At 39.6% G+C, this 23,340-nt stretch overlaps 2 protein-coding genes across 2 annotated transcripts; one reads left to right on the top strand and one right to left on the bottom strand.

Annotated features, from left to right (window-relative positions):
- Positions 1–264: 264 nt before the first annotated feature.
- TMEM138 (transmembrane protein 138) lies at positions 265–8,997 on the bottom strand. Its single transcript, XM_081314477.1, has 5 exons — positions 8,702–8,997; positions 7,834–8,064; positions 6,535–6,706; positions 1,477–1,552; positions 265–842 (listed from the first exon to the last, which is right to left on the bottom strand). Exons 2-5 carry the CDS (start codon positions 7,959–7,961, stop codon positions 730–732), a joined length of 489 nt encoding a protein of 162 aa, XP_081170603.1. The 5' UTR covers positions 7,962–8,064; positions 8,702–8,997; the 3' UTR covers positions 265–729.
- Positions 8,998–9,856: 859 nt separating this feature from the next.
- CYB561A3 (cytochrome b561 family member A3) lies at positions 9,857–22,189 on the top strand. The gene is made up of 6 exons (XM_081312834.1): positions 9,857–9,966; positions 18,089–18,295; positions 18,409–18,617; positions 19,397–19,551; positions 20,283–20,436; positions 21,869–22,189. The coding sequence occupies exons 1-6, from the start codon at positions 9,882–9,884 to the stop codon at positions 21,890–21,892; spliced, it is 834 nt and encodes a 277-aa protein (XP_081168960.1). The 5' UTR covers positions 9,857–9,881; the 3' UTR covers positions 21,893–22,189.
- The last annotated feature ends 1,151 nt before the right edge of the window (positions 22,190–23,340 follow it).

A 23,340-nucleotide genomic window follows, 5' to 3' on the forward strand; every position in this document is an offset into this window, starting at 1 on the left:
ATTCAGATAACATACACTTTAGTTTTGGCTTAGTATATTATATGCAAGTAACCAAGACTAAATAAATCATGCCTTTGCATATTCAGCTAACCAAGTTAAATATGCTTCTTTCTCTGATTTTGATTATAATGCAATATTAGTTTGATTCAAGGACAATAAAATAAATATATACACAAAGAATATTACTTTGAAGCTTAACTTTGCATGAGCGCTCTGTTACTATTAGATCCTACAAAAAAAAAACCCGAATCACACTAGTTATTGCAAAATGGCAGGTTTATTTTCTCGTAACTTATAAAATAAGTACAAAAGAAAAAAGTCAATGAGAATACCTTTGCCTACTGTAAGGATTTGGAACTAATCACATTGCTCATAATAAAGACAAGGGAACCTTTTTATCAGAGGCAGCAAGCAGACTGGGAATATTTACAAAAACAAACTGCGGTACTGCTACCTCAAAGTTCTCAGCCAAACCAATTTGGCACTTCATATATTCCTCAAAAAAATTGCAACCAACTCCTGAAAGTGCAGTATGCAGACCTGATAGGATAAGTGGAAGCCTGATAGTTACGTAGTGATAGAGACTCCAGAGAAAAATAGTGTTGTGGATTAAGTCATCATATAAAGTTAATATCCAGACTATAAAAAAAATGAGAACAAAACTTGTCCCAGGATACTGATTGAGGTCTCTTTAACATTCCAGCAGCTCCATATAATTCAGAAGTAGTCTCAACTGCGGACATGAGCAAACTCTTTCCGTAACCATACAGAGTCTTGATATAAGCGTGGATCCCCCAGATGAACAGCTGTTCTCTTGTAGAAATAGTAATATAGCACAGCCACTGCAATAAAAAAAAAGAATTGTGTTATTGAAGTTCTCAATTCCCCCATTACCTTTTTGGTGTTTCTTCAAGTCATTCTTGATTCCTGATGACTCTATGGAAAAGTCCATGTAATTTTCTGGGAATCATTTTTCAGAAGTGATTTGCCACTATGTTCTTCCTAGGGCTGAGGGAGAATGACTGGTTCAGACTTGCCCAGATGGCTTTATACCTAAATCAGGACTACGACTCACAGTCTCCCAGTATTTTACTTCAGTGTTTTTAACTACTGTGCCAAACTGGCTCTCCAATTTCCTCCAGTCAAGGAAATGTCACCATTGTTCCGGAGGGGATTTCTAGTTTTGGGGGAATATTCCAAAACCGCTCTACAAGTATTTACTAGCAAATCTGTGAAAGGGCATATGGTTTGCATGCAAACTCCAGCAACTTCATAGAGGGCTTGGAAAGGCTTGCCTGAAAACTCAGAATCATTGGCTGGTGACTATACATATCTAATGTCTGACATCAGACACAATTCCAATTTCTCATATGCTGTCCCATCTATTTACATAGGAAAAATGCTTGACTACGCCATCTTCATTAAAAAGTTCAGAAGTCATGACACAAAGGGAAATGGATATAACTTAATTCTTACCTAATCTCTGGAAAATAAACAGAGTCTGCATCCCATTAGTCCATACAAAGATGTTTGAATTTACCCAGCGGTGGTTCTATTTAAAAGAGAAAAGCATAAAAAGCAAATAAAATATCTTATATCCAATATTTCTATAACTGGAAAGTAGGATCAAGTTTTTCTCTTGAGATGTCAGTAGAGTTTACCATCAAATAATTAAACATTCTACAAATGCAAATATGCAGTATAGTTTAATGCGTACCTAATCCCCAATGTATTGCTTTGTGTTCAAACAATTCTCATGCTAATTGTTCAAATTTCTACAGTTGGGCCAAAGACAGAATGAAGAGTTTCCAAAACAAACATACCTATAGTAAGTCCCAGTAAAAGTAGCATCTATATCTAAACATGCAACTAGAATTTAATTTGATTTTACTCAGCAATTTCATTTACCTTTTAATATTGATTCCCAATACCCACCTTCCCAGCTGGACATTAGTTAACTAACTGGCAGATGGTTCTAATATTTTTTAAAAGAATCTTGGAAAATCTATAGCTAAAACTTAATATTAGTTTGCCCAACTATAGCCCACTCCAAGCATTCAAGTTTCATAAAAGAGGAATTAATTTTTTAGATTGTAATACATGAGTGAATGAGAATGGGATAAAGATTTTTTCCCCTTAATTTATTATGATGGACTATTTAATTTGGGCTGACAGATAGGCTTCAAGTCTTAGATTGCCACCCTCTGTCTTAGGTTTTTACACGTCTATAATTCTTTCTCACTGCAATCTATTTTTGAGGATAAGATCCCTTCTCTCAAATTAATGCACATATCCAACTGACAATATGGATTGAAACATCTAACTTTGATATTGATGCACTAATGTTCCACTGATTTTGTCAAGTGCACTTTGCAACAATAGATTCCACAGATTTCTGCTTGTTGATCAGAAGGTCGACAGTTTGGCGGGTCAAATCCCGAGTGCCGCGTAACAGAGTGAGCGCCTGTTACTCATCCCAGCTTCTGCCAACCTAGCAGTTCGAAAGCACGTAAAAATGCACATAGAAAAATAGGGACCACTACGGTGGGAAGGTAACAGCGTTCCATGCACCTTTGGTATCTAGTCATGCCGGCCACATGACCACGGAGATGTCCTCGGACAAGCGCTGGCTCTTCAGCTTTGAAACGGAGATGAGCACCGGCCCCTAGAGTTGGAAACAACTAGCACGCATGTGCGGGGGAACCTTTACCTTTACCTTTATCTCAAGAAATGGGATTGCTTGGAGATAGTAATACCTGGCAGAGTAGTTTCCCCTGTCCCTCTGGAAGACCAGGAATGTAGATACCTGTACAGTTTATGGCCAAGTTAATCCTTAATCCTAAAAAAGCCATTAAAAAAAACAAGAAAATGGGATGCCAAAAGAGGTGTGTAGAAACTGATCCACTGAGAAAAGGAAAATGAATTCTTCTAAGGCTATTTGAAGCCATATTATTTCAACATGGAAGTTACAATAGCTCTGAATATAAACCAATTTAAGAGGCCACAAACAACATTCAAGATTTTTAAAAAGAACTGGAGAGGCTCTGCAGGAAGCAAGAATGAACAGCCCAATGATTGGTGTAAATATTGCTGTGGTATAGTGACTACAGTTTAAATCCCATCCATCCATGACTTTGGAGAAATCTCCGTCTAATCTACAAATAGAACATTTCTGATAAAACAGAAAAGGCTCTGAGCTCCTAGAGAAAAGACTAGGAATATTTGCAACAAATACACAAATCATTTTCTTGCTCTGTAACATCTCAACTTTTTTTCTAGAACTTCTGTAAAGTACAATAGAAAGCCTTCACTTTTTCAATTAGGATATATCCATATATAAAATGCTAAGCCAAAAAGTAAGGTATATTACAGAATTTTCTCTTTAATTCATAAATACCTGAATCAATTGGAAAATTGTGTACCTGTATTGCTCATTCCTCTGAGAAGCCCTAGAATTCATGTTTCCACTTTGGTTATAATCAAAGTAAAACAAGATAACTAAAACCACACCTTCCTTCTTCAAATCTGTTTTACTGATTAAGCTGTCAGACACCGCATGGGAAGAGTGTCAGTGCTGGAGAACATAGAAAGGTTAATCGGATCATCAGATTTATAGAGCACGTCAGACTTCTAGCTACCAACAATGTTCCAGAAAATCCTCTTAAAATCCTGACTAAGAAAGGTTTTGGCCCAAACAGTCTAAGCAACTGAACCTAGACCATTCTCCAAGCTGACAGCTTTATCAAACTGCAGTTTCAAATATAGGAAGAAGCATACAAATCAATTAAACAAAAGATGCAGGACGAAAGTCTGAAAATAGGAGATACCAAGACACAGACTTGGGCTCTGATACCTGATAAGATGTTCAGTAATTAATTAAAAACTAGACATATTTGGAGGCCATCTACATATTCTCTTCTTACAATCAGTGTTGATTGTTTATAATATAAAATAATGTCCTGATGCGATTGGCTGTACCCTTTAACAATTTCAATAATAGTTACAGAAAAAGTACAATTGCTGTTAAGTATTTATATATTCACCCAATGTCTTTTCACACTCGTTATTCCAAAGGTCTTTAATAGCTTTAAGATAATTAATAGGTAATTTCCGAAAGAGATTAGAAAGTGAGATTTGTGATTTTAGTGTCCTTTAAAAGGTTGAATTGCAGTTGTAAGCTAGGTGGCTGGATCCCTTCTTCTTTCAATGTTCATGGAAAACCACTATCCTGTGATCTCTTCATGAGGAACAGTTGTTTGGAGCATATGTGGAGATCTTCCATGCACTCCTTATATCAGACATGTCAAACACAAGGCCCGGGGGCCAGATCCGGCCCGCGAAGTGGTTTCATGTGGCCCGCGAAGCCATCCTGGAAACAGTGAGGGAACGGCCCCCACTGCCTTGGCCCTGGCCCAGAGACCCTCCTCCTGCCAGAGACCCTCAGATCTGTCCCACTCCTGCCCAGGCCCCCATAGGCACCCTTGATGCGAACAATGTAGAGCTGGCCATGCCCACCCAGTAGGCCATACGCACTCTAGCCACGCCCACCCAGTAGGCCACGCCCACCCAGGCCACACCCACCCGGCCCCCTGAGGGCAACCGCAATGCTGATGCGGCCCTCAATGAAATTGAGTTTGACACCCCTGCCTTATATGGAGATTCAAAGGGATTGATCTATTCACTGGTTGCTTGACAGCCACAGATCTCAGCTCCACTTTTGCAAAGATGTCTTAAGTTCACCATACCTCCCCCAGAAGTCCCCCATAACGACAACCCTGTGAGGTGGATTAGGCTGAGAGAACGACTGGCCCAAAGCGAGCTGGCTTTCATGCCTAAGGCAGGCCTAGAAACGTGCAATCTCTTGCTTTTTAGGTCAGCACATTATCCGCTACACCAAATAAGTCCACTGGTTTCTGTAATGGTAAATGAAATTGTTACATTGTTATTAAGATTGTTACATCTTAATAAGGGTCATTAGAAAGCCACAAAACAAAAGTAGCATCATAGATTCTTCCTCTCTAATATCCCAAATAAAGATAGACTATCTTTAGGAGTGCAGGACCTTTAATTTTTTAATTAGAATATTGTATTTGTTGTATAAGTTTTATGTCCAACAATACTGCCTAGAAAAATCAACATTTATAATGACTGCAAGAGGCAAATTCCTAAGAGGATGCAGTTTATCAATAAAAGTATTTGGTGTTCCAATTTACTAAACATAATATTGGCAACATTGACAATCTGTAATAGGGCATTTATATGGACAAAATATGCAACCATTGCTAGGCCTCTCATTCAATTACCTTAGACATAGATAGCACATATTCAACATAAGTACCTATGGCAAGTGAGAGACATTCCCCATTTTAAATTATACCTATCAAGAATAAAAATTCTATTTATTTGAAATTATTAGAAAACACCTGACCAATTCATGTGTATGAACCTATGTGAGACAAAATTGAAGGACTGAACTGTCAAAAAAAAAAACCATATTAGATAAGAATTTACTATGGAAAATCAGTTGAAAGTCCTCTTGGATCAAGCTAAACATGTCAACATGATCAATAGTAATAAAATGGTAGAATTTGTCTATTTTTCTCTAAAATGCACATGGTGTCATGCAAGCATAGAGTGGTTAGTTTAAAGTTCAGTGTATTTTGAAAACCTAGCCACCTGGATTAGTATATGGTGTAAAAAAGCCAGTAAAATCTCTTCTAATTTAAGACTACACTTTTAAAAAATACAAGGAAAATTCTTGGATTCTCTAAACTTAACTACTTGCATCTTAACTTACATCTTAGTCACACATGCCACATCAGAGCTTATATCACCAATCAACTGGAGAGAGGATGCTAACCTAACGCTTGCTGTACAACAAAAACAATAACATGACTAGTGCACACATGGTCCCTGATGATCCACAAAGGAAAGGATAACTTAACAGTAATCAAATCATATAATTAATTTTTTAGACTTAAAAATTCTCAAATCCAACTTACAATTAGTTTCTGTTCTACAAATTATGCATGCATGGCTTATGTACAGAAGTAACTGGGATGAACTAAGTTCTTTGCTTGTTTGAGGGAGATCATACTACTGTGGTAGAGATAGACGTGGAAATCTACCAGCAGTATATTGCAAAAGATTTCAGGTATTACATATTTTTATCCGTTGCACTGCTTTTTATAGTATCCAATTCTGTTTTTCTTACTTTTAAATTTTCTAAGTTAGTCACAAATGGAAAACATATATTACCTTTAACAGGCTCACATGGAAAATCATATTCTTCTACCCACCCTCATTCTTGCCAGCATTCTTCCAAGAAAATTATTATTATAGGTTTAATGCAATGAAAACACAACAATCCGTCAGTGTGTATTGAACAGATGCATATTAAACAGATGTGTATTGAATTCGATGATGGAGGAAAAACAACTACTTAAGCACAATGGATTTCAGTATAAATATTATCTAATTTCAATATTCAAGATAAGTAAATCTCTTTAAGAGCCAAACATAGTTGTTTCTTACCATGACCCATATGTGAAAAGATATACTCAAAGCAAGGTATGCTGCTGACAGGATAATAGTTCCTTTAAATTTGTGAAACAGAAGATTAACCAGGCCGGCTTGAAAAACAAAGGTGTTGAAGAACATCAGGAATATGATGATGGCATTGAAGAGGATGGTAATATCTTGAATGCTGTAGGGAAAAACACTTTTTTTAATGAAGCAGAGATTCGCATAGATACATCCTACAAAAATGGGCTTGCTTTTTACAAGCAGAGGACACAGCAGCAGGGATGCTGAAATCTCTTTTGCCTATCTTTCCACTGGGATATTACTGTTTCATTAATAACAAGAAAAGGAGATTCCCAAAGCTCTTGTTTAAAAGGCTGCCGTGGAAATAAGAGTCACACTGAGCTCCCTGCTTGCCATCAGCTCCATTTTTCTCTGCTAAGCCCGATGATCTGAATAATACATCATATACATAGCAATGTTTTAGTACATTGTTCAAACCAGCACAGGTTACCAGTAATATATACAATTCAATGTTAGCTTTTAAAAATATTTTTTATTTTATTTTATTTTATTTTATTACTTCACATCAATCATTGTCTGGCTTTCTCTATGTTTTCCTGAATGAAAGTAACCCAGGAAGAGCAGAAACTAAAAATACAATTCTATTAATGTTTTTTCCCAAAGTACATTCCAATATACCCAGAAGACATTATTCTTTGATAAGTGGTTTGTGGGAGGGGCTCTGAGTTAGTCTTGGTTTCTGGCAAATGAACAACTGGACAAGTTGTTGCAGTTTTCGGTGCAATATTTTTAAAGTTGGCTTGCCTTCTTCCTTGGGATAACAGAAAGTCAGCAGCTCCAAATAGCTACTTGATTGCATGCTTAAGGTGGGACTAGAACTCAGTCACTTAGTTTCCAGCCTGATGCCTTTAGCCACTACACCAAAGTGTTTTGTTTCTTAGCCTAAAACTGCAGTCCTATGCAGATGGGAGCAAACAACCTGCTTTTATGACTTTTTTTTTAAAAAAATTGTATACCATCTAGAGTCACATTTGTGAGATGGGTGGCCATATAAATATGATTAATTAAAAAGTCTGGTACAGACTGAAACATTTCTCTATGAATATCTCATAGAGAATCTTATAAAAATATCTAAAGTTCCCTTCATGGACCATTTTGGTCTTGAAAACAGTTTGAAAAACTACAGAACCCTCATGCACTGCTTTCACTTTGTTCCTGTTATTATGACAAAACCAAGTAAAGAAAAGAAAACGTACTAAGAAGCATATGCAAGTCTTTACTACTCACATGAAAAGCACAAGCTGGATGACAGGAGCCGTGCGAAGCAATTCTGAGAAGGAGTTGACAAAGAGATCATAGGACAAGAGGAGAAATTGCAAAGACAGCACCAGGCTGTAATTGCTAGTCTGGAGCATCTTTCTTCCCTAAGATTCTGGGATCTCAGCACCTGCATTCCAGGCAGCAGAACCAGCTTATACTCATGTTACGAAAAAGGCAAGCTTCCTCCAGATAGATTTGCTGGGATGGAAAAGTAAAGGGAAAAACAAGTAACAATGAAAAATAGAAAATTGCTGCTAGATGCATACAGTTTAGGTCAAATCCTAATACTGAAAATGATCAAGCACTATTCCTTGAAGAAAGGCAAAAAAAATGACTTCTTGCTAAATTAAAGAAAACCCTGTGTGTGTGTGTGTGTGTGTGTGCAAGCGCGCCTTCGAGTCATTGTTGACTTCTGGTGACTGCCTGGACTAATCCCTGCACGGTTTGGGGGCAAAGTTTTTCAGAGGTTGATCGCCCTTGCCTGCTTTTAGGGCTGAGAGGGACTGACCTAAAGTAGCCCCACTAAGCGTGGACTAAAACTCAGGGTTTCCCAGTTTCTAGCCTAGGATCTTAATAGCTACAGCAAACTAGCTCTCCATTACTGATTTTTTTATTGCCAACATGATGTTTATACTTGGTACGGAACAGAATACTGCATTGTTTTTGATATCGAAAACACGGCCTATAAGTCAACCCGCATTTCTAGACCTGGGAAAAGGAGACCACGGGGGCTGGAGGGGTGGGGGGAGAAGCTGCTGACATCTCCTCCGTTTACGAGTGAAAGGGGGAAACGCCCACTTCTAAGATACAGGACTTCACTAAATGCAGGACTTACCCTTGTTACACAAGTCCCCTTCAACCGGAGGCTACGCGACCTCTCATAGGAGAGTCGAGCGCGCTCCCTTCTCGGGGATCGAATACAGCCCCGCGTTGTGTAAGACACGAGAAACCGGAGGAAGTGAAGCCGCTGCGCCGGGGCAGCCCCCGACGAAGAGCAAACGGTGCAGGACAGTTACTTTGCGCCGCCACGATCGGTCCCCATGGCGATAGCGCAGCGGCGCGGAGGAGGCGCCGGAGGCAGCACGCCCGGAAGTGCAGCCGGGGCCGCAGAGATCATGGATGCCTAGAGGCCGAGGAGTAACTTCAGGACTGGTTGGGCGATTCCTGACCGTACCATCGCCTCGATCCTCAAGCGGCCTAAGGAGGAGGTGTTACTGGTGCTACGGAGTGGGATGAGCTCCCCGCTCTTTCTCCATCGTTAAGCAAAAGGATGGGCTCTATGGAACAGGAATGTCATTTGGCGTTCCCATTGGATTTTAGCTCGGTTTATGTACCAGTTTTATACATGCCTACTGGGTGGAAAGGGTATTGAAATCAGTGAAACATGCTTGGAAAAAAATTACAGGATTGTAGTTTAAATAAAACAACAAAAAAGGAAACTATTTTTTTTTAAAAAAACCATTAAAGCCTCTTCCAGCACTCTAAAGGTGGCTGTGACAAACTACTTCCACATTTATAAAGTATTATTGCAAATCACCATTTTACAAATTATGGTGGCTGGGTTCAACATCTTTTCCGACTAATGAATTTTATTAAAAGATTTGCGAAGCGCAGCTCACTCTATCGGATCAACAAAGCCTAAAGAAACCACCACGTTATGTCTTCTGTAATGTGGAAGCTCAGCTTCTGGACGCACACGCTTAATGAATGAGGCAGCTAATAATTCATTCTAGCGATTGTAAACTTTCAATAAGTGTGTGAGAAACATTTCCATCGATTTATCGCCTTGTCTGCATAAACGTGGTGCATGGCAAGCAATTGAAAAATTACAGGAATCGGCACGAAGCTTACGGCGGGATAATTTTTAAATCTCCCAGAAAAAGATTATTTGCTCCAAACCGCACGTGTGGCTAAGAAAACTACATTTCCCAGACATCCAGAGAAGTCGGATATCCTCATTGGGCGGGGTTTCCAGTGTAAGAACGAACAGAGGGGGCTTAAGTTCTTCGGCTGCAATGAGCGGCGAAGTCCATATTGAAGGGTCTGTTGAGGACTGGAACTACTTTTCCCGACTCTCTCTGCGCCTTAGGCGGAAGCGAGGTATGAGAGTGGTATGCATTTTCGTTGTAATTGGACTGAAGAAGGGAATAATGATATTCTTTAATATCGGCAATAACTGTGACTGTAAGTCACCTACACGCTCATTCTTGTAAAGGAGCATAGCATGTTCTCCCGCTGATATTTTGCTCAAGAAGATTTTGCTTCTGCTTTTTCTTTTTTCGCCAGTATCTGCCTTCCTGTGGTTTTGATTGGCGAATCGACAAAGGTCCTTTATTTTCCCCAGGAGAGTGCCGCGCACTTGTTAGTTCATGGATCTGCTGTTGCGCGCTTTGTATCATTAGAAACCATTAATACAATTGGTAATCTATGTTCTTGTGTGGGTAATTATTCTGTCTTTTGCCAACACGGTTAATATTCTTTAGACCAGTTAATCTCAAAAATGGCTATGCATTTTTCTCAAAATGTAACACGGCGATGCACTTTATTGTTTATTCAGTAACACAGGTGTTAGTCCCTCAAGCAATATAGAGCAGGAGCAACCTAAAGTTTGTAGCTCTTTAATAAAGCCCAGCTTTGAAATTGTATCCTTCAGTGTCATTTGTTTTGCTATTGGTCAAAAAACAAAACACAAAAACACAATAGCTAAACTATTTACTCCTGACATGGACGGATTATGATACAAAACACTTAGATTTCTTCACACCTGTACAGTCTATTTCAGATTTTCTTTCTACATCCAACTATAGTGCTTTTATGAGTTTGTATACCTATGTGGATAATTAAAAATAACATTTGTTTTACGGACAGTTACATATTCCTGGTTGATTCTGGGAAGAGAGCAGAAGTTACTACATTCACAAGAATTGGATTTTGGCAATGGCCAAAACTATATTTCTGGTAGACACCTGCAACAGATGCACCATATTTTCCTTTTTCTCAGAAGCCAAAATGGTTTTCATTTGTGAAAAGTATCTTTCTGTAGAACGTCTGAAAGTGAAGTTTATATATAGCAGGCCAGAATACTATGCCTATACCACATTGGTCCTAAATGAGGACTTATTGATTAACAGTGTCAATGCTGCAAGTAGGAGAGCAATATGTAATTTACACAAACAGTGGAAATAAAAACAGTTGTCAATAACTACCAGTACAAACAACTACAAAGCTCTTTTCATTCTCTAAACTTTGGCACCCAATCTCAACCTCTAACCTTCAAAGAAATTCCTACAGACATGCACAGCAGAAACTGTCACTGGATCCAAGTGACAGCAATCTATCATAAGTTATTGAGAAGAAAAGAAAGACTGTAATTGAAGCTGTTAGGCACTGAAGCTTCCATTTATCATCTAAATCTTTCATCTTGACATGTATAATGTCTTCTGGGTGTCCAAATGTGAAATACTGATCAAAGATCCCTGGGCTGGGGTGTACAAATTATGCTGCAAGGCAATATCTCCAGCATATCAAGAGTGACTTCATAGTTTTGGGTGAAGGGTACAGGGTCTTGGGTTTCAGGTGATGGTATCATCAAAAATTATTTTTGAAGGCATAAGTCCAGGAAGAGTGGGGGGAAAAAGAATTCTTGGTAATAACTGTTATGTACTGGACTCTTAAAGAATACCACGTGGGTTGCTGGAGCAGCTAACGGCTCTCTCCTATGCTGCAATTGGTTATCTCCAGGCGGCAATGGTTGATTCAAACCTATTGTCGAACAGGGCGTGTTACAGCCTGTTGATGGTGGGGAGTGGGAGACTCCTATAGTCACCCACTTAAAGCCAACGGGGAAGTTCGCATTTGTGCTGACTATAAATGCACTCTAAATAAAGCCCTCAAGCAATACGCTTAACCGGTCCCAGTGGTCAATCATATTTTAGCCTCCTTGCAAGGGGGTACTATTTTTTGCTAAACTTGATTTAGCACAGGCCTATCAGCAATTGCTGGTTGATGAGGCCACAGCCGCAGCTCAAACGATCATGACTCACAGGTGGGCTTTCAAAGTTAAACGCTTACAGTTTGGAGTCAGTGTTGCACCAGGTATTTTGCAGGGAATCATGGAGCATACACTCAAGGGTATTCAGGGCGTCTGCCCTTATTTTGATGATGTTCTTATTGCAGGGGAATCCCCAGAAGTGTTGGCCAGTAGGCTCAGGGCTGTCTTGCAGAGGCTTCGCGAAGCAGGCCTCAAATGAAAAAAGAACAAGTGTAGTATTGGGGTTTTTCCAAAAGAGTTCCTGGGTTTCTGAATTGATGCTAATGGTATTCATCCCGCTGATTCTAAAGTGAAGGCCATTAAATGGCTCCTAGGCCCAAACCAAAAGGAGAGCTACAAGCATTCTTGGGCTTCCTAAACTTCTATCACACATTTCTACCTCATAAGGCAGCAATAGCAGAGCCCCTCCACAGGCTTCTAGATAACAAAGCTCCATGGAAATGGGCTAACTTACATGAAAAAAGTTTCCGGGACTTAAAAGCACTATTGTCAGAAAAGTCCACTGTAACTCACTACAAAGAGTCTAAACCTGCATGTCTTGCATGTGATGTATGTCCCTATGGGGTGGGGGCAGTTTTAAGTCACATAGAAAAAAATGGGAAACAGGTTCCTATAGCATTTTACTCAAGGACATTGTCCTCTGATGAGCGCAACTATGCTCAGATTAACAAAGAGGTCCTGGCCATTGTTGCTGGAATAAAAAAATTAGATGACTATTTATATGGCAGGGATTTCACGGTATACACTGATCACAAACCTCTGTTGGGACTTTTCACAACAGACAAACAAACCCCCCACATACTATTTCCAAGAATGCTGAGATGGTCTATTTTCCTATTTGCATACAATTTTAAATTAATTCATAAATCAGGGAAGGAAATGGACCATGCTGATGGCCTCAGCAGACTACCATTGCCACTAATGGATCCAGATCTGGCTCCAGCTGCTAAAATATTGTCCATACAGGACATACCTGAGTTTCCCCTCCATGCAGGGGACATTGCTGCTGAAACTGCCCCAGATAAAATACTTAGTAGAGTGTTGTCTTGGGTATACATGGGCTGGTTGGATAAAAGTCTAGGCTCAGAATTTCAGAGCTATTTTGTCAGGAGGCATGAGTTATCTGCCCATAAAGGGTGCATTTTATGGGGAAACAGAGTCATAATTCCCACTTCCCTATGAGACAGGGTTTTACAATCATTACATGATGGCCATCCAGGCATTGTCAGAATGAAAGCTTTAGCTAGAAGCTACCTCTGGTGGCCTGGCCTTCATAAGGCCATTGAGGGTCAAGTCCATGGTTGTTATACATGCCAGCAATCTAGGCCTGAAATGCCACAGGCTCCAGTTCACAGGTGGGAGGAAATGCACACTCCCTGGTCTAGGGTTCACATAGACTATGCTGGGCCCTTTCAGGGACAGCTCTTCCTTATAGTAGTGGATAGCCACTCAAAATGGCTGGAAGTAATTCCAGTTCCTAACATGACTACTGCTAGGACCATCCAGGTGCTGATAAAACACACATGGATTGCCAGATGTCTTAGTTTCTGACAATGGGGCCCTATTCACTGCTGCTGAATTTCAGTCTTTCCTTAGAGCTAATCTCATCAGACATGCAACGTCTGCACCTTTTCATCCATCTTCTAATGGTCAAGCTGAACGCATGGTGAGGACAATGAAGGAAGCACTCAAGCGCATTGTCACAGGTGACTGGCATCACAGATTGGCAGATTTTTTACTCTGCCAGCATTCTACGCCCTGCACTGTTACAGGCAAAAGTCCTGCAGAACTACGTTGGGGGAGGCGTTTGATTACTAAACTGGACAGGTTGCATCCAGACAGAGTGGCAGCAGAAGCTTCTCGACCAAAACCCCCGAGGGGGCTGAACATGGGCGATTGGGTTTGGGCCAGGAACTATGGTCATAGGAATCTGTGGGTTCCTGGTCAAATTACCAAGGCATCTGGACCCCTATCTTATGAAGTGGGGTTGGAGAGAGGGCAAGTTGTCAGATGACACATTGATCAGCTCAGGAAACGATTTCCAGAATGGCCACTAAGTGAAGACTGCATCATAAGTCCCTCCCAAGGTCCTCAAACCTGCGGCCAAGCCAGTCCTCACATGGACTATCAGGACTTGTCCTTCAAACTGAGGAAGAACCAGAGGGAGAACTGGGGAGCCCTGGAGTGCAACATGGGTCCCCTGAAGGAGCAAGCCAACCAAACTTCAGCAACCGCTGTGCCTACTCTGCCGAACAGTCTGACTCTGGGGTGGGCCAACCTGGTGAGGCCAGCCAGAGTGCATTGAATCCCCTTGACTCAGGAGCACAAAGGGACACAAGTCTACCCAGCCCACTGAGTAAGCTGGTAGACCACAAAGTGATGGGAACTCCAAGATGTTCCTCTAGGGCACGGGTAGGCAACCTTGGCTCTTTTATGACTCGTGGACTTCAACTCCCAGAATTCCTGAGCCAGCTGTGCTGGCTCAGGAATTCTGGGAGTTGAAGTCCACGAGTCATAAAAGAGCCAAGGTTGCCTACCCCTGCTCTAGGGCGTACAAGCCTCCTTCATATCTTGCAGATTACGTTGTAAAATAAAGAGTTATATATTGTAATTCCTGTTGCCACTACACTACAGAAACTAGTGCTATGATGTAACTGTCTAATAGTGCCATTTTTGAAACCTATTCATTGAGACATTGTTTAATAACATTGTAACCTACATTGTTTTTTTTACTTTTATTATTATTATCACTTTTATTTTAATGTGTTTGGATAATGAGTCTTGACAATTGTTGAGACTAATTGGTGTTATTATGGTCTGGTCTAAGAGGGGAGGGGTGTTATGTACTCGACTCTTAAAGAATACCACGTGGGTTGCTGGAGCAGCTAACGGCTCTCCAGCAACCCAGACTACAAGTCTCCTGTGCTACAATTGGCTATCTCCAGGTGGCAATGGTTGATTCAAACCTATTGGCTGCTGCCTAGGGGCTAGCCTATATATTGCGGCTAGTTGCAGCCTTTTCCCCAGTACAGTTTCTGCACGAAATAAACTATGAGTTACCTTGTACTCAGCTTCGCGTCTTCATTCCTGCGCCAAAGAACCCGCTATTTAACAATAACATTGATGCAAGCAATGTAGGTTTGAAGTGAATGAACTGTTGTTTAGAGATAGAATTCATCTCCTTAAAGTGAGAAAGTGCATTTTTGAAGGATGGAGAGCTAACCTGGCTAGGAGGCTTTTAAACTAGAGTGAGTGGAAATTGTAAGACCACTAATGAGTAAAGAATTGCCATGTAAATGGACTAAATACTCAAAGGGAAATAATTTGGGAATTTCCAGTTTTAAAAAGCAAAGTAGACATAAAGGAAATGAAACTGAACACAAAGAAGCTACCTCATTATCTGAAATGCCCCTAAACTAGTCCTGCAGAACTCTTGGAAGTCAAAGTGGCAGATTAATAACTTTAAAGTAATTGCAGGCCAGAAAGGAACAGCTGACAGCACAGTGGCAGTGATGCAACTAGCCATGTTTGTCACGCCTGAAGGCACTTTGCCGTGTGCCTTTTGGGATGGAAGTGATTACAAAAACCTTGGTGGAAGCTTTGGCAGCAGTGGATTGGCTGTTTTCCCACAAACGCTGGCACAAAGCAGCTTGATGGGCTGCAAATTGTGCAGGTCTGCTCCATGCTAATGGCAAAGCATGGGTAAAAAGCAGATGATCTGGATCATGAGGCAGAAAGACAAGTATGGTGTAATAGGGATTACAGAAACAGTGGAATGAATCCCATCAGTGGAACACTGATCTTGATAAGTATATCTTGTTTTAGAGGAACAGGCAGTCCAAGAATGGACATAGTATAGCATTATATAGTCAATAATTTAATTGGCTGTAAATTAAATTCCCGTAGGTCATTTGGATGGGTAATACCCTGAGCATTGACAGTATCTGGAAAGCTAACAAAGGATAGCTTACATATTTGCTGCAAACCAGTCAGAAGAAATCTTGCCCATGAAATCAGATTAGCCCTGACCCTGCTGGTTTTCCATAAGGCCTTAAAGACATGTTTGTGACACTGAGCTTGGGGTTCTGAATATATGGCAAAGCCTGTGTAATGATTGTGATTATTTGTTTGCTGGTTTTTGTTGTTTTTTTAACCATGGTTGTATGCATTATATGTGTATTAGCTTTGTTGAGATGGGTGGCCATGCAAATTGAAATAAAGATTTATTGAAGCAAATAACCCAAACCATGAAAGGGTTTCAGGAAGGGAGGTTTCAACTCCCCAAACATCTGTTGGAAGTCTGTCAAAAGAAGAGAAGATGGGAGAAATATATAAAAATGTTCAGGTATTGTCAGCCTTACAAGATAGACCAGGCTGAGAAACTGATGCCATATAGGTCATGATGACTACTTTTATTGTAACAGTTATAGTAACAGAATCTTGCAAGTCTGAATTTACTTCCCTTCTTCCTTACTTTATCTTTGGGTGAACTAGGGAGGGTCCTGTCTGAGATGTTTATCTACATTATTTTCTTGGTCCAGGCTCAACCCCCTCTAATTTGACCATTGCCTTGGTAGCCCTCTGCTTTCTTTTTTTCAAGACCATTCTCTATGCCCTCCACAGGTATATGAAAATATTTTATTTGGAATATGGTTTGATAAGTCTTCTATTGCCAAGAAACTAGAACCAAAAGTAATGAATTGAGTTGCAGCTACTTAGATTTTTGTTTTAAAAAAATGGAAAACATTCTGGACAGTAAATCTATATGGCACTGAAACAATCTGCATATGATGGTTTCAGATTCTCAACTCTGGAGGGTTGGGGTTTTTTTCCAAAAAAAGATAGACAGCCACCTCTCACAGTTGGTTTGTGTTTTTGCATATTGCAGAGGGCTGGGCTACAGAATTATTGTGGTTCCTTCCAATTCAATTAATCTATAATTCTATCAAGACAGCCTGGTCTATCTTGTAAATATAAATTAGAATGTGTGTAGGTGCTGAGCCAGATTAATTTGGCTGCACTAGAATTTGCTACCTAAATTTATCATCATACAAGGCACATATAAATAGCTTTTATTCTGATTAAGGTTTTCAGTGTTATATTTGGTTGGGTGTATGCATATGTGTATAGATATCGCAAACATTATAAATGCAAATTTCAGTATAACTCTCCATTTTTAGAAAAAGTGTTGAAAAATTGCCTGGCAATTTGGACAAAGTACTATGTTTAAAGAAAATATTCAAAAAGAGCAAGCACATCCATTTCCATTCTCCATCTCTTAAGGTACTTGTGCATTGTGAAGAGTGAAGTTTCTGTCATCACCATGAACTATTAATAGACCTTTTTTTGCTATTTATTCAGCTTCAACTTCTGCTTGAAAAGCAGAAGTGAACTCATAAGTGTTGCCTTTCTCAAGAAGCAGTGGTTGCAGGTGCAATATCTATAGAGGGCTTTAGGGAACTTCTCTTTTGGGAAGCTTGATCTTTGAATCTTGCCTATTTAATTGTTAAAATTTAATATCTTTTCTTTATTGAAGTAGCTTGATTGTAATCACTTTTATTTTTGCCTGCAACATCATTAGATAAGCTGGATATGATAAAATTAATCTTATCTCCCTGTGCTGATCTCACTTATGTACATGCTTACATTGGCTCCTGGAAAAACCTTGGACGCATGGATAGAATAGGGTTTTTTTATTGGACTGAGTTGAACCACCCTACATAATGATAAAATTGAGACATTCCTTTGTACAATAAACTCATCAGTTCCCCTAGAATCTATATTTAGTGATATGAGTACATAGCGTTTCTGGCTTTAAAAAGGATGATAATCTTATCAATTAAACTGATTGTAACGATTGAGCTTTGTACATATTGCCACAAGATAGAATATGATCAGCTTGAATCAGCCCAAAGACATTGTAGAGCCTTTGTTTTCTGAACGAAACACATTAATATATTTTCTCTAGCCCTTTCTCTCTAGCTCCTCCTCCTTGGGTGATAATGATAAAAATAGTAAAACTGAAGTGCATGTTCCGTACAGCAGTGCCACTTGGAGCTGGGTGAAGGCAATATTGGGCATGAAGAATAGAAAGCCAACAGAGGAGATTTAGAATTTAACCTTATCAATAACCTGAACTGTTTGTTCAATTCCTTTATTTTATTTTCTCAGGTGTGCTTCCAAGTAGCACTGAGATGCCTACGGTTCCATTTCTCCCATATTCAATCCTTGTGGGAAATCTGGCTATCTGGTGTTTGGGGCTTACAATATACTGGAGTCAGCGCTGGCTTGGCGGTTTTGCCTGGGATGGTTCTCGCAAGATGTTTAATTGGCACCCAGTTCTCATGGTGACAGGCATGGTGATCTTATATGGTATAGGTAAGCGAAAAAATATATATCCAATTTCTCTGTCCTTTTCCTCTCCTTTTGGTATGTAAGTAGGGAGAAGTGCTTCATCTGGCTCTGATGGTTTCCCCCTTTCCCCCCTGTAGCAGCATTGGTGTACCGTTTGCCCTTTTCTCAAGTGGGTTCCAAGCTCCCGTGGAAGGTGCTGCATGCAACACTTGCTCTGATAGCATTTATCTTTGCCATTCTGGGACTGGAGGCTGTCTTCAGGTTTCACAATGTGCAGAAAATCCCCAACATGTACTCTCTACACAGCTGGCTTGGGCTCTCTGCTGTGCTACTTTTTTCATGCCAGGTAGGTAAGAGCATAGCAACGGATTGATTTATGTAAGGAAGGATATATCCCACTAGTTTCCCAGAGAAGAGATGAAAGGCTGGAAACAAACGAGATCAGTAATATTTACAATAATTCCCAACATTTTATTTTTACTATGACCTGCCTCCAATAGTTGATTTTCAGAAAGGATTAAGAAATCCTGCCTGAAACTCTGGAGACTCATTGCTAGCCAATGTAGATAGTAGTGGGTGAGAAAAATCAATGCTCTGGTTTACTATAAGATAGCTTCTAGGACTCTGAGGGATAGTCAGTTAAGGGGAGATGTGAATAGCTTATCTTTTAATATATAATCAAATACTGCTAAGCTTTTTCTGAAGAAAGATTTGAGAGTATTTTTACATATCCTGTGTGTCTTCAGTTTCTTGTCACCAGAAATTAATCCTATAAACAGATTACTTTTTTCCTACTGGGCAAGTGGCTTTTTTAATCTTTTGAGATTAAACCAAAGAATTATGCATATTAATCATACATTGCCTAAAGAAACATGCAGTGTGTTGCCCACCTAAACATATTACATTGTGAGAGATGGAATCATATACAGTAATCATATTTTCACAAATGTGCCCCTATGTGCTTGAAGATCTAAAATTATTTTTAAAGAAATGAAGGAAAAAAGAACTTCTGCTGGCTAAGTTACCACACTGGCGTTGCTAATCACGTACAAATAATTTGTATAGGTTCAGGTACAATTCAGGTACTATAATGTAACACTTCTAATTCATGGCTCTCCCTTCCAGTGGTTAATGGGACTTGCTTCTTTTTTGTTGCCTTGGATGCCCATCTGGTTCCGAGCCCTCTACAAACCCGTCCATGTTTTCTTTGGTTCTATCATCCTTGGTTTGGCTATTGCATCCTGCATCTCAGGCATTAATGAAAAGTTATTCATGAGATCGTGAGTAATGGAATTTTGTTATGGGTTGATCAGAATATAGTGCAATGGGTATTTGTATTTTGTCTTTTGATTCTGAGATAACAATCTATAAAAAGTTAATAATTTGGCTTATCAATTCAATCTAGAAAAAAAGGAAACAAAACTCAAATTGATCTGGACTGAAATTGTTATGTATTTTGACAGTAACAAAAAATACTTCTAAATATGAAGGAGAATGTTCCTAAAGATTTATCAGGCACCCAGAATCGTGCTACAGGGATGCCCTTAAGAATGAGTTTCCTGTGGCAAGTATTTTTCTTGAAATGTCTACATCAGTTTCCTCCAATTTTGTGCTGTCCATATTTAGAAATTGCAGAAAGGGAGGTTTAACACCTCTTGGCAACCCTGGAATCTGGAAAGCTGGTATGGAAATATTTCCAGCTTTTGTATACGGTATTTAGTTTTGCCAGCATAGCAAGTAAAGATGTGAAACTGACGTGTGGAGATCTGTTGGAAATGAATACCATAAGCATACCTAGGTCTTATATTATGAAATCAGTAGTAAATATTTGGAAGCCTGCAATAGCAAAAAAAAAAAAAAGCTGGTACCGTAGATAAAGCCCCAGATGACCACAGGAGATGAACACAAAGTTTATTAATGCATTCCAAGCATTCCCTTCTTTTTGGATTTTTGCAGAAATATGTGAGTTTAACCGGTTTTCACCAAACACTTTGTTTGACTATCTTCTTAGAAAGAATTCAACAATACCATATTCCAGGCTTCCTGCAGATGCTTGGTTTGCCAACATTCTGGGAATGCTGATTTTGGTATTTGGATTGTTAGTGTTGTTGGGTCTTGCCATACCAGGATGGAAACGTCCAGATGTGAATTCAGACATTCGAGAGGTGAGGAATTATGCTACAATGAATTATAGAAAATGAAGATGGTGCTTTAATGCATGTTGAAAGTATTTGAATGCTACATATACAGAACACACACACACACACACACAGAGAGAGAGAGAGAGAGAGAGAGAGAGAGAGAGAGAGAGAGAGAGAGAGAGAGAGAGAGAGAGATCTTATACCAAAAGTCAGATGTGACTACATTCCAAAGAACTGGGGCAGACATAGAGAAAGCTTGACTCCAGGTCACCCATATGACAAATAAGGTAGGCAAATCTTCTCAGACAATCTCAGTTGAACGGGGGTGGTGTTGGAAATCAAATAGAAGCAGGTGTTTTCTCAATCTGCTTCAACCTCTAAGCCACATTGGGCTTTAAAGTTAATACTCTGTACCAGGGGTAGGCAGCCTTGGCTCTTTTATGACTCATGGACTTCAACTCCCAGAATTCCTGAGACAGCCATGGCTGTGGAATAGCTGGCTTAAGAATTCTGGGAGTTGAAGTCCACGAGTCATAAAAGAGCCAAGGTTGCCTACCCCTGTGTCTGTACTTTCTATTTCACCCCCCCCCCCCAAAAAAAAAAATACAAAACAGAATTGGGCAGGGACTGTAAACTCTTCTGGAGAGAATTCCATAGACATGATATAAACCTGGACAAGTGAGAATTAAATATTTAATTGATCAATTCTTATCCTATGGATCACTAATGTGTAAATGCTGCTCGGATAAAAATTAGATCTGGCAGTCTAAAGATTTTAAAGACAAATAGCTGCATAATTTTATTTTGCTTCTAGTACATAAAATACTAAAATTATATCTATTAATCTCTTTCTCCTGCCAGACACTTTTAGCCACCATTCTGGCTAATTAGATATTATTGAGTCTAAAACATTTAATTCTCAAACCTGGAATATTTAGTCCCCAAACCTGAATTTCAAATAATTAAACTGCTGAAACAAAACTTTTGCAATGTATAAAACTTTCAGGTGAAATTTCAGTTTAAAATGGAGTGGGCCAATTAAACAGACTGTCATCTTGAAAACTGAAAAGTGAAGTAATATATGGTAAACAGCTATCCTTACCATTGAAATAAGGAATTTGTGACTCTAGATAATCATTAAAGAACAATTCCTACCATTATTTTCCACTGTACATACTGGTTGAACTTGTCAAAAATTGTAGCCTAGCAATACTTAACAACAGTACCACTTAACAATCACTCATGGTTGAAGCCACTCATTTCTCAATACCTAGGCACAACTTTATTAAGCTACGCTATACAGGCTGAGTCTCTTATTTTTCTGTAAAATGTGCTCTTAGAAATTGACATGTGAATACTAATCTTAAAGATAACTTAAACTACCATAATATTCCCTTTCACTATAGGAAAATCATGTTTTATTGAACCCAACTTCTGGTTTGCTTCCTCTATGCAGCCTCTGTTACAAGAAGCCAGATGAAGAATTGAAGACCAGCTGCATGGTTTGCTTCCTCTAAGGGTTTTTTCATTGAAGTTTGCAGCCTTACTTGCTGCTGTGGTCATGGGGACAGCTCACATGAACTACGTAATTCAGTAAGAGAAGACTTTTCTGGTAACAGACATTCAAATTTGTTCCCGAGTCTGATTTTTAAACTTCAAATGTTTGTACTATCAAGGATTGCTGGACATTCAACCACATTTGAACAAATCTGTTTGCTAAAGTGCCATAAAGTTTGCAAATTTTTGTGCTTTTCTATAGCCAATTAAAATGTCAAATAATCAATTAAAGAAAAGCTGTCTTTTTTCCTGATACTTGGGTAAAAGGATGTTCTACAGCAGATACTTTGCGTGCAATTTCAGAGCTGCATTATTTTTTTAATGGAATATGATCTAACGTTCTGTTTTTTCATATGAGTCTGTTCAGATTCCACCTATTATAGAACATAGTTTGTTAGCTTTTATTTAACATGTTAGGTGAAGCCAGCTAGTATAGAGGGCCTCGAACTTCTCTTGATTGAAAGAGAAAAGTTTTCATTTTGTGCAGTAATATATCAGGCAGCAGCCAAATCTTTTGCCAATTCACCCACGGAAGTTGTGTTTATATAGCATATCAAGCCATAATTTGTTTAATGGTGGTTTGCCAAATAAACAAATGACTGGGTTCCCATAATATCTTAACCCGTTTACAAAGCACATTGACTGGATTTATATGACTGGGCAAATAAGCAAACCAAATGTGGCACAGTGCAATAGTTCATAAAGATTTTATTATTTATTTATTTATTTATTAATTTAATTTATATACCGCCCTTCTCTCAAGAGACTCAGGGCGGTGAACAGGGCAATACATAAAAAATTAGATACAAAAATTAAAATTAAATTATTAAAACATAATTAAACAATGCCCAAAGATAATACAAATTTAAAATTGAAGTCATTAATAAAAATCCCACCCCGTCCCATCAGGCCAGGCCAGCTTGTTTAAAGAGATAGGTTTTAAGGTCGCGCCGGAAGGAGCGGAGATCGGGCGCCATCCGGAGCTCAACCGGAAGATGGTTCCATAAATCCGGTGCACCCACAGAGAACGCTCTCCCCCTGGGGGCCACCAGTCGGCATTCTTTGACCGGCGGCACCCTGAGGAGGCCCTCTCTGTGGGAGCGTACTGGGCGGAGGGAAGTTGACGCCGGCTGCAGGTGCTCCCCAAGGAATTCTGGACCCATGCCATGGAGGGCTTTGTAGGTCATTACCAACACCTTGAACCTCACCCGGAAGACAACTGGTAACCAATGCAGCTCGCGGAGCAAAGGTGTAACACGGGAGTATCGGGAGACTCCCAATACAACTCTCGCGGCTGCATTCTGTACCAGTTGGAGCCTCCGAGTGGTCTTCAAGGGTAGCCCCATGTAGAGAGCGTTGCAGTAATCAAGA

The sequence above is a fragment of the Vipera berus genome (assembly GCF_964194415.1).
Source record: "Vipera berus genome assembly, chromosome: 1".
Taxonomy (NCBI): domain Eukaryota; kingdom Metazoa; phylum Chordata; class Lepidosauria; order Squamata; family Viperidae; genus Vipera; species Vipera berus.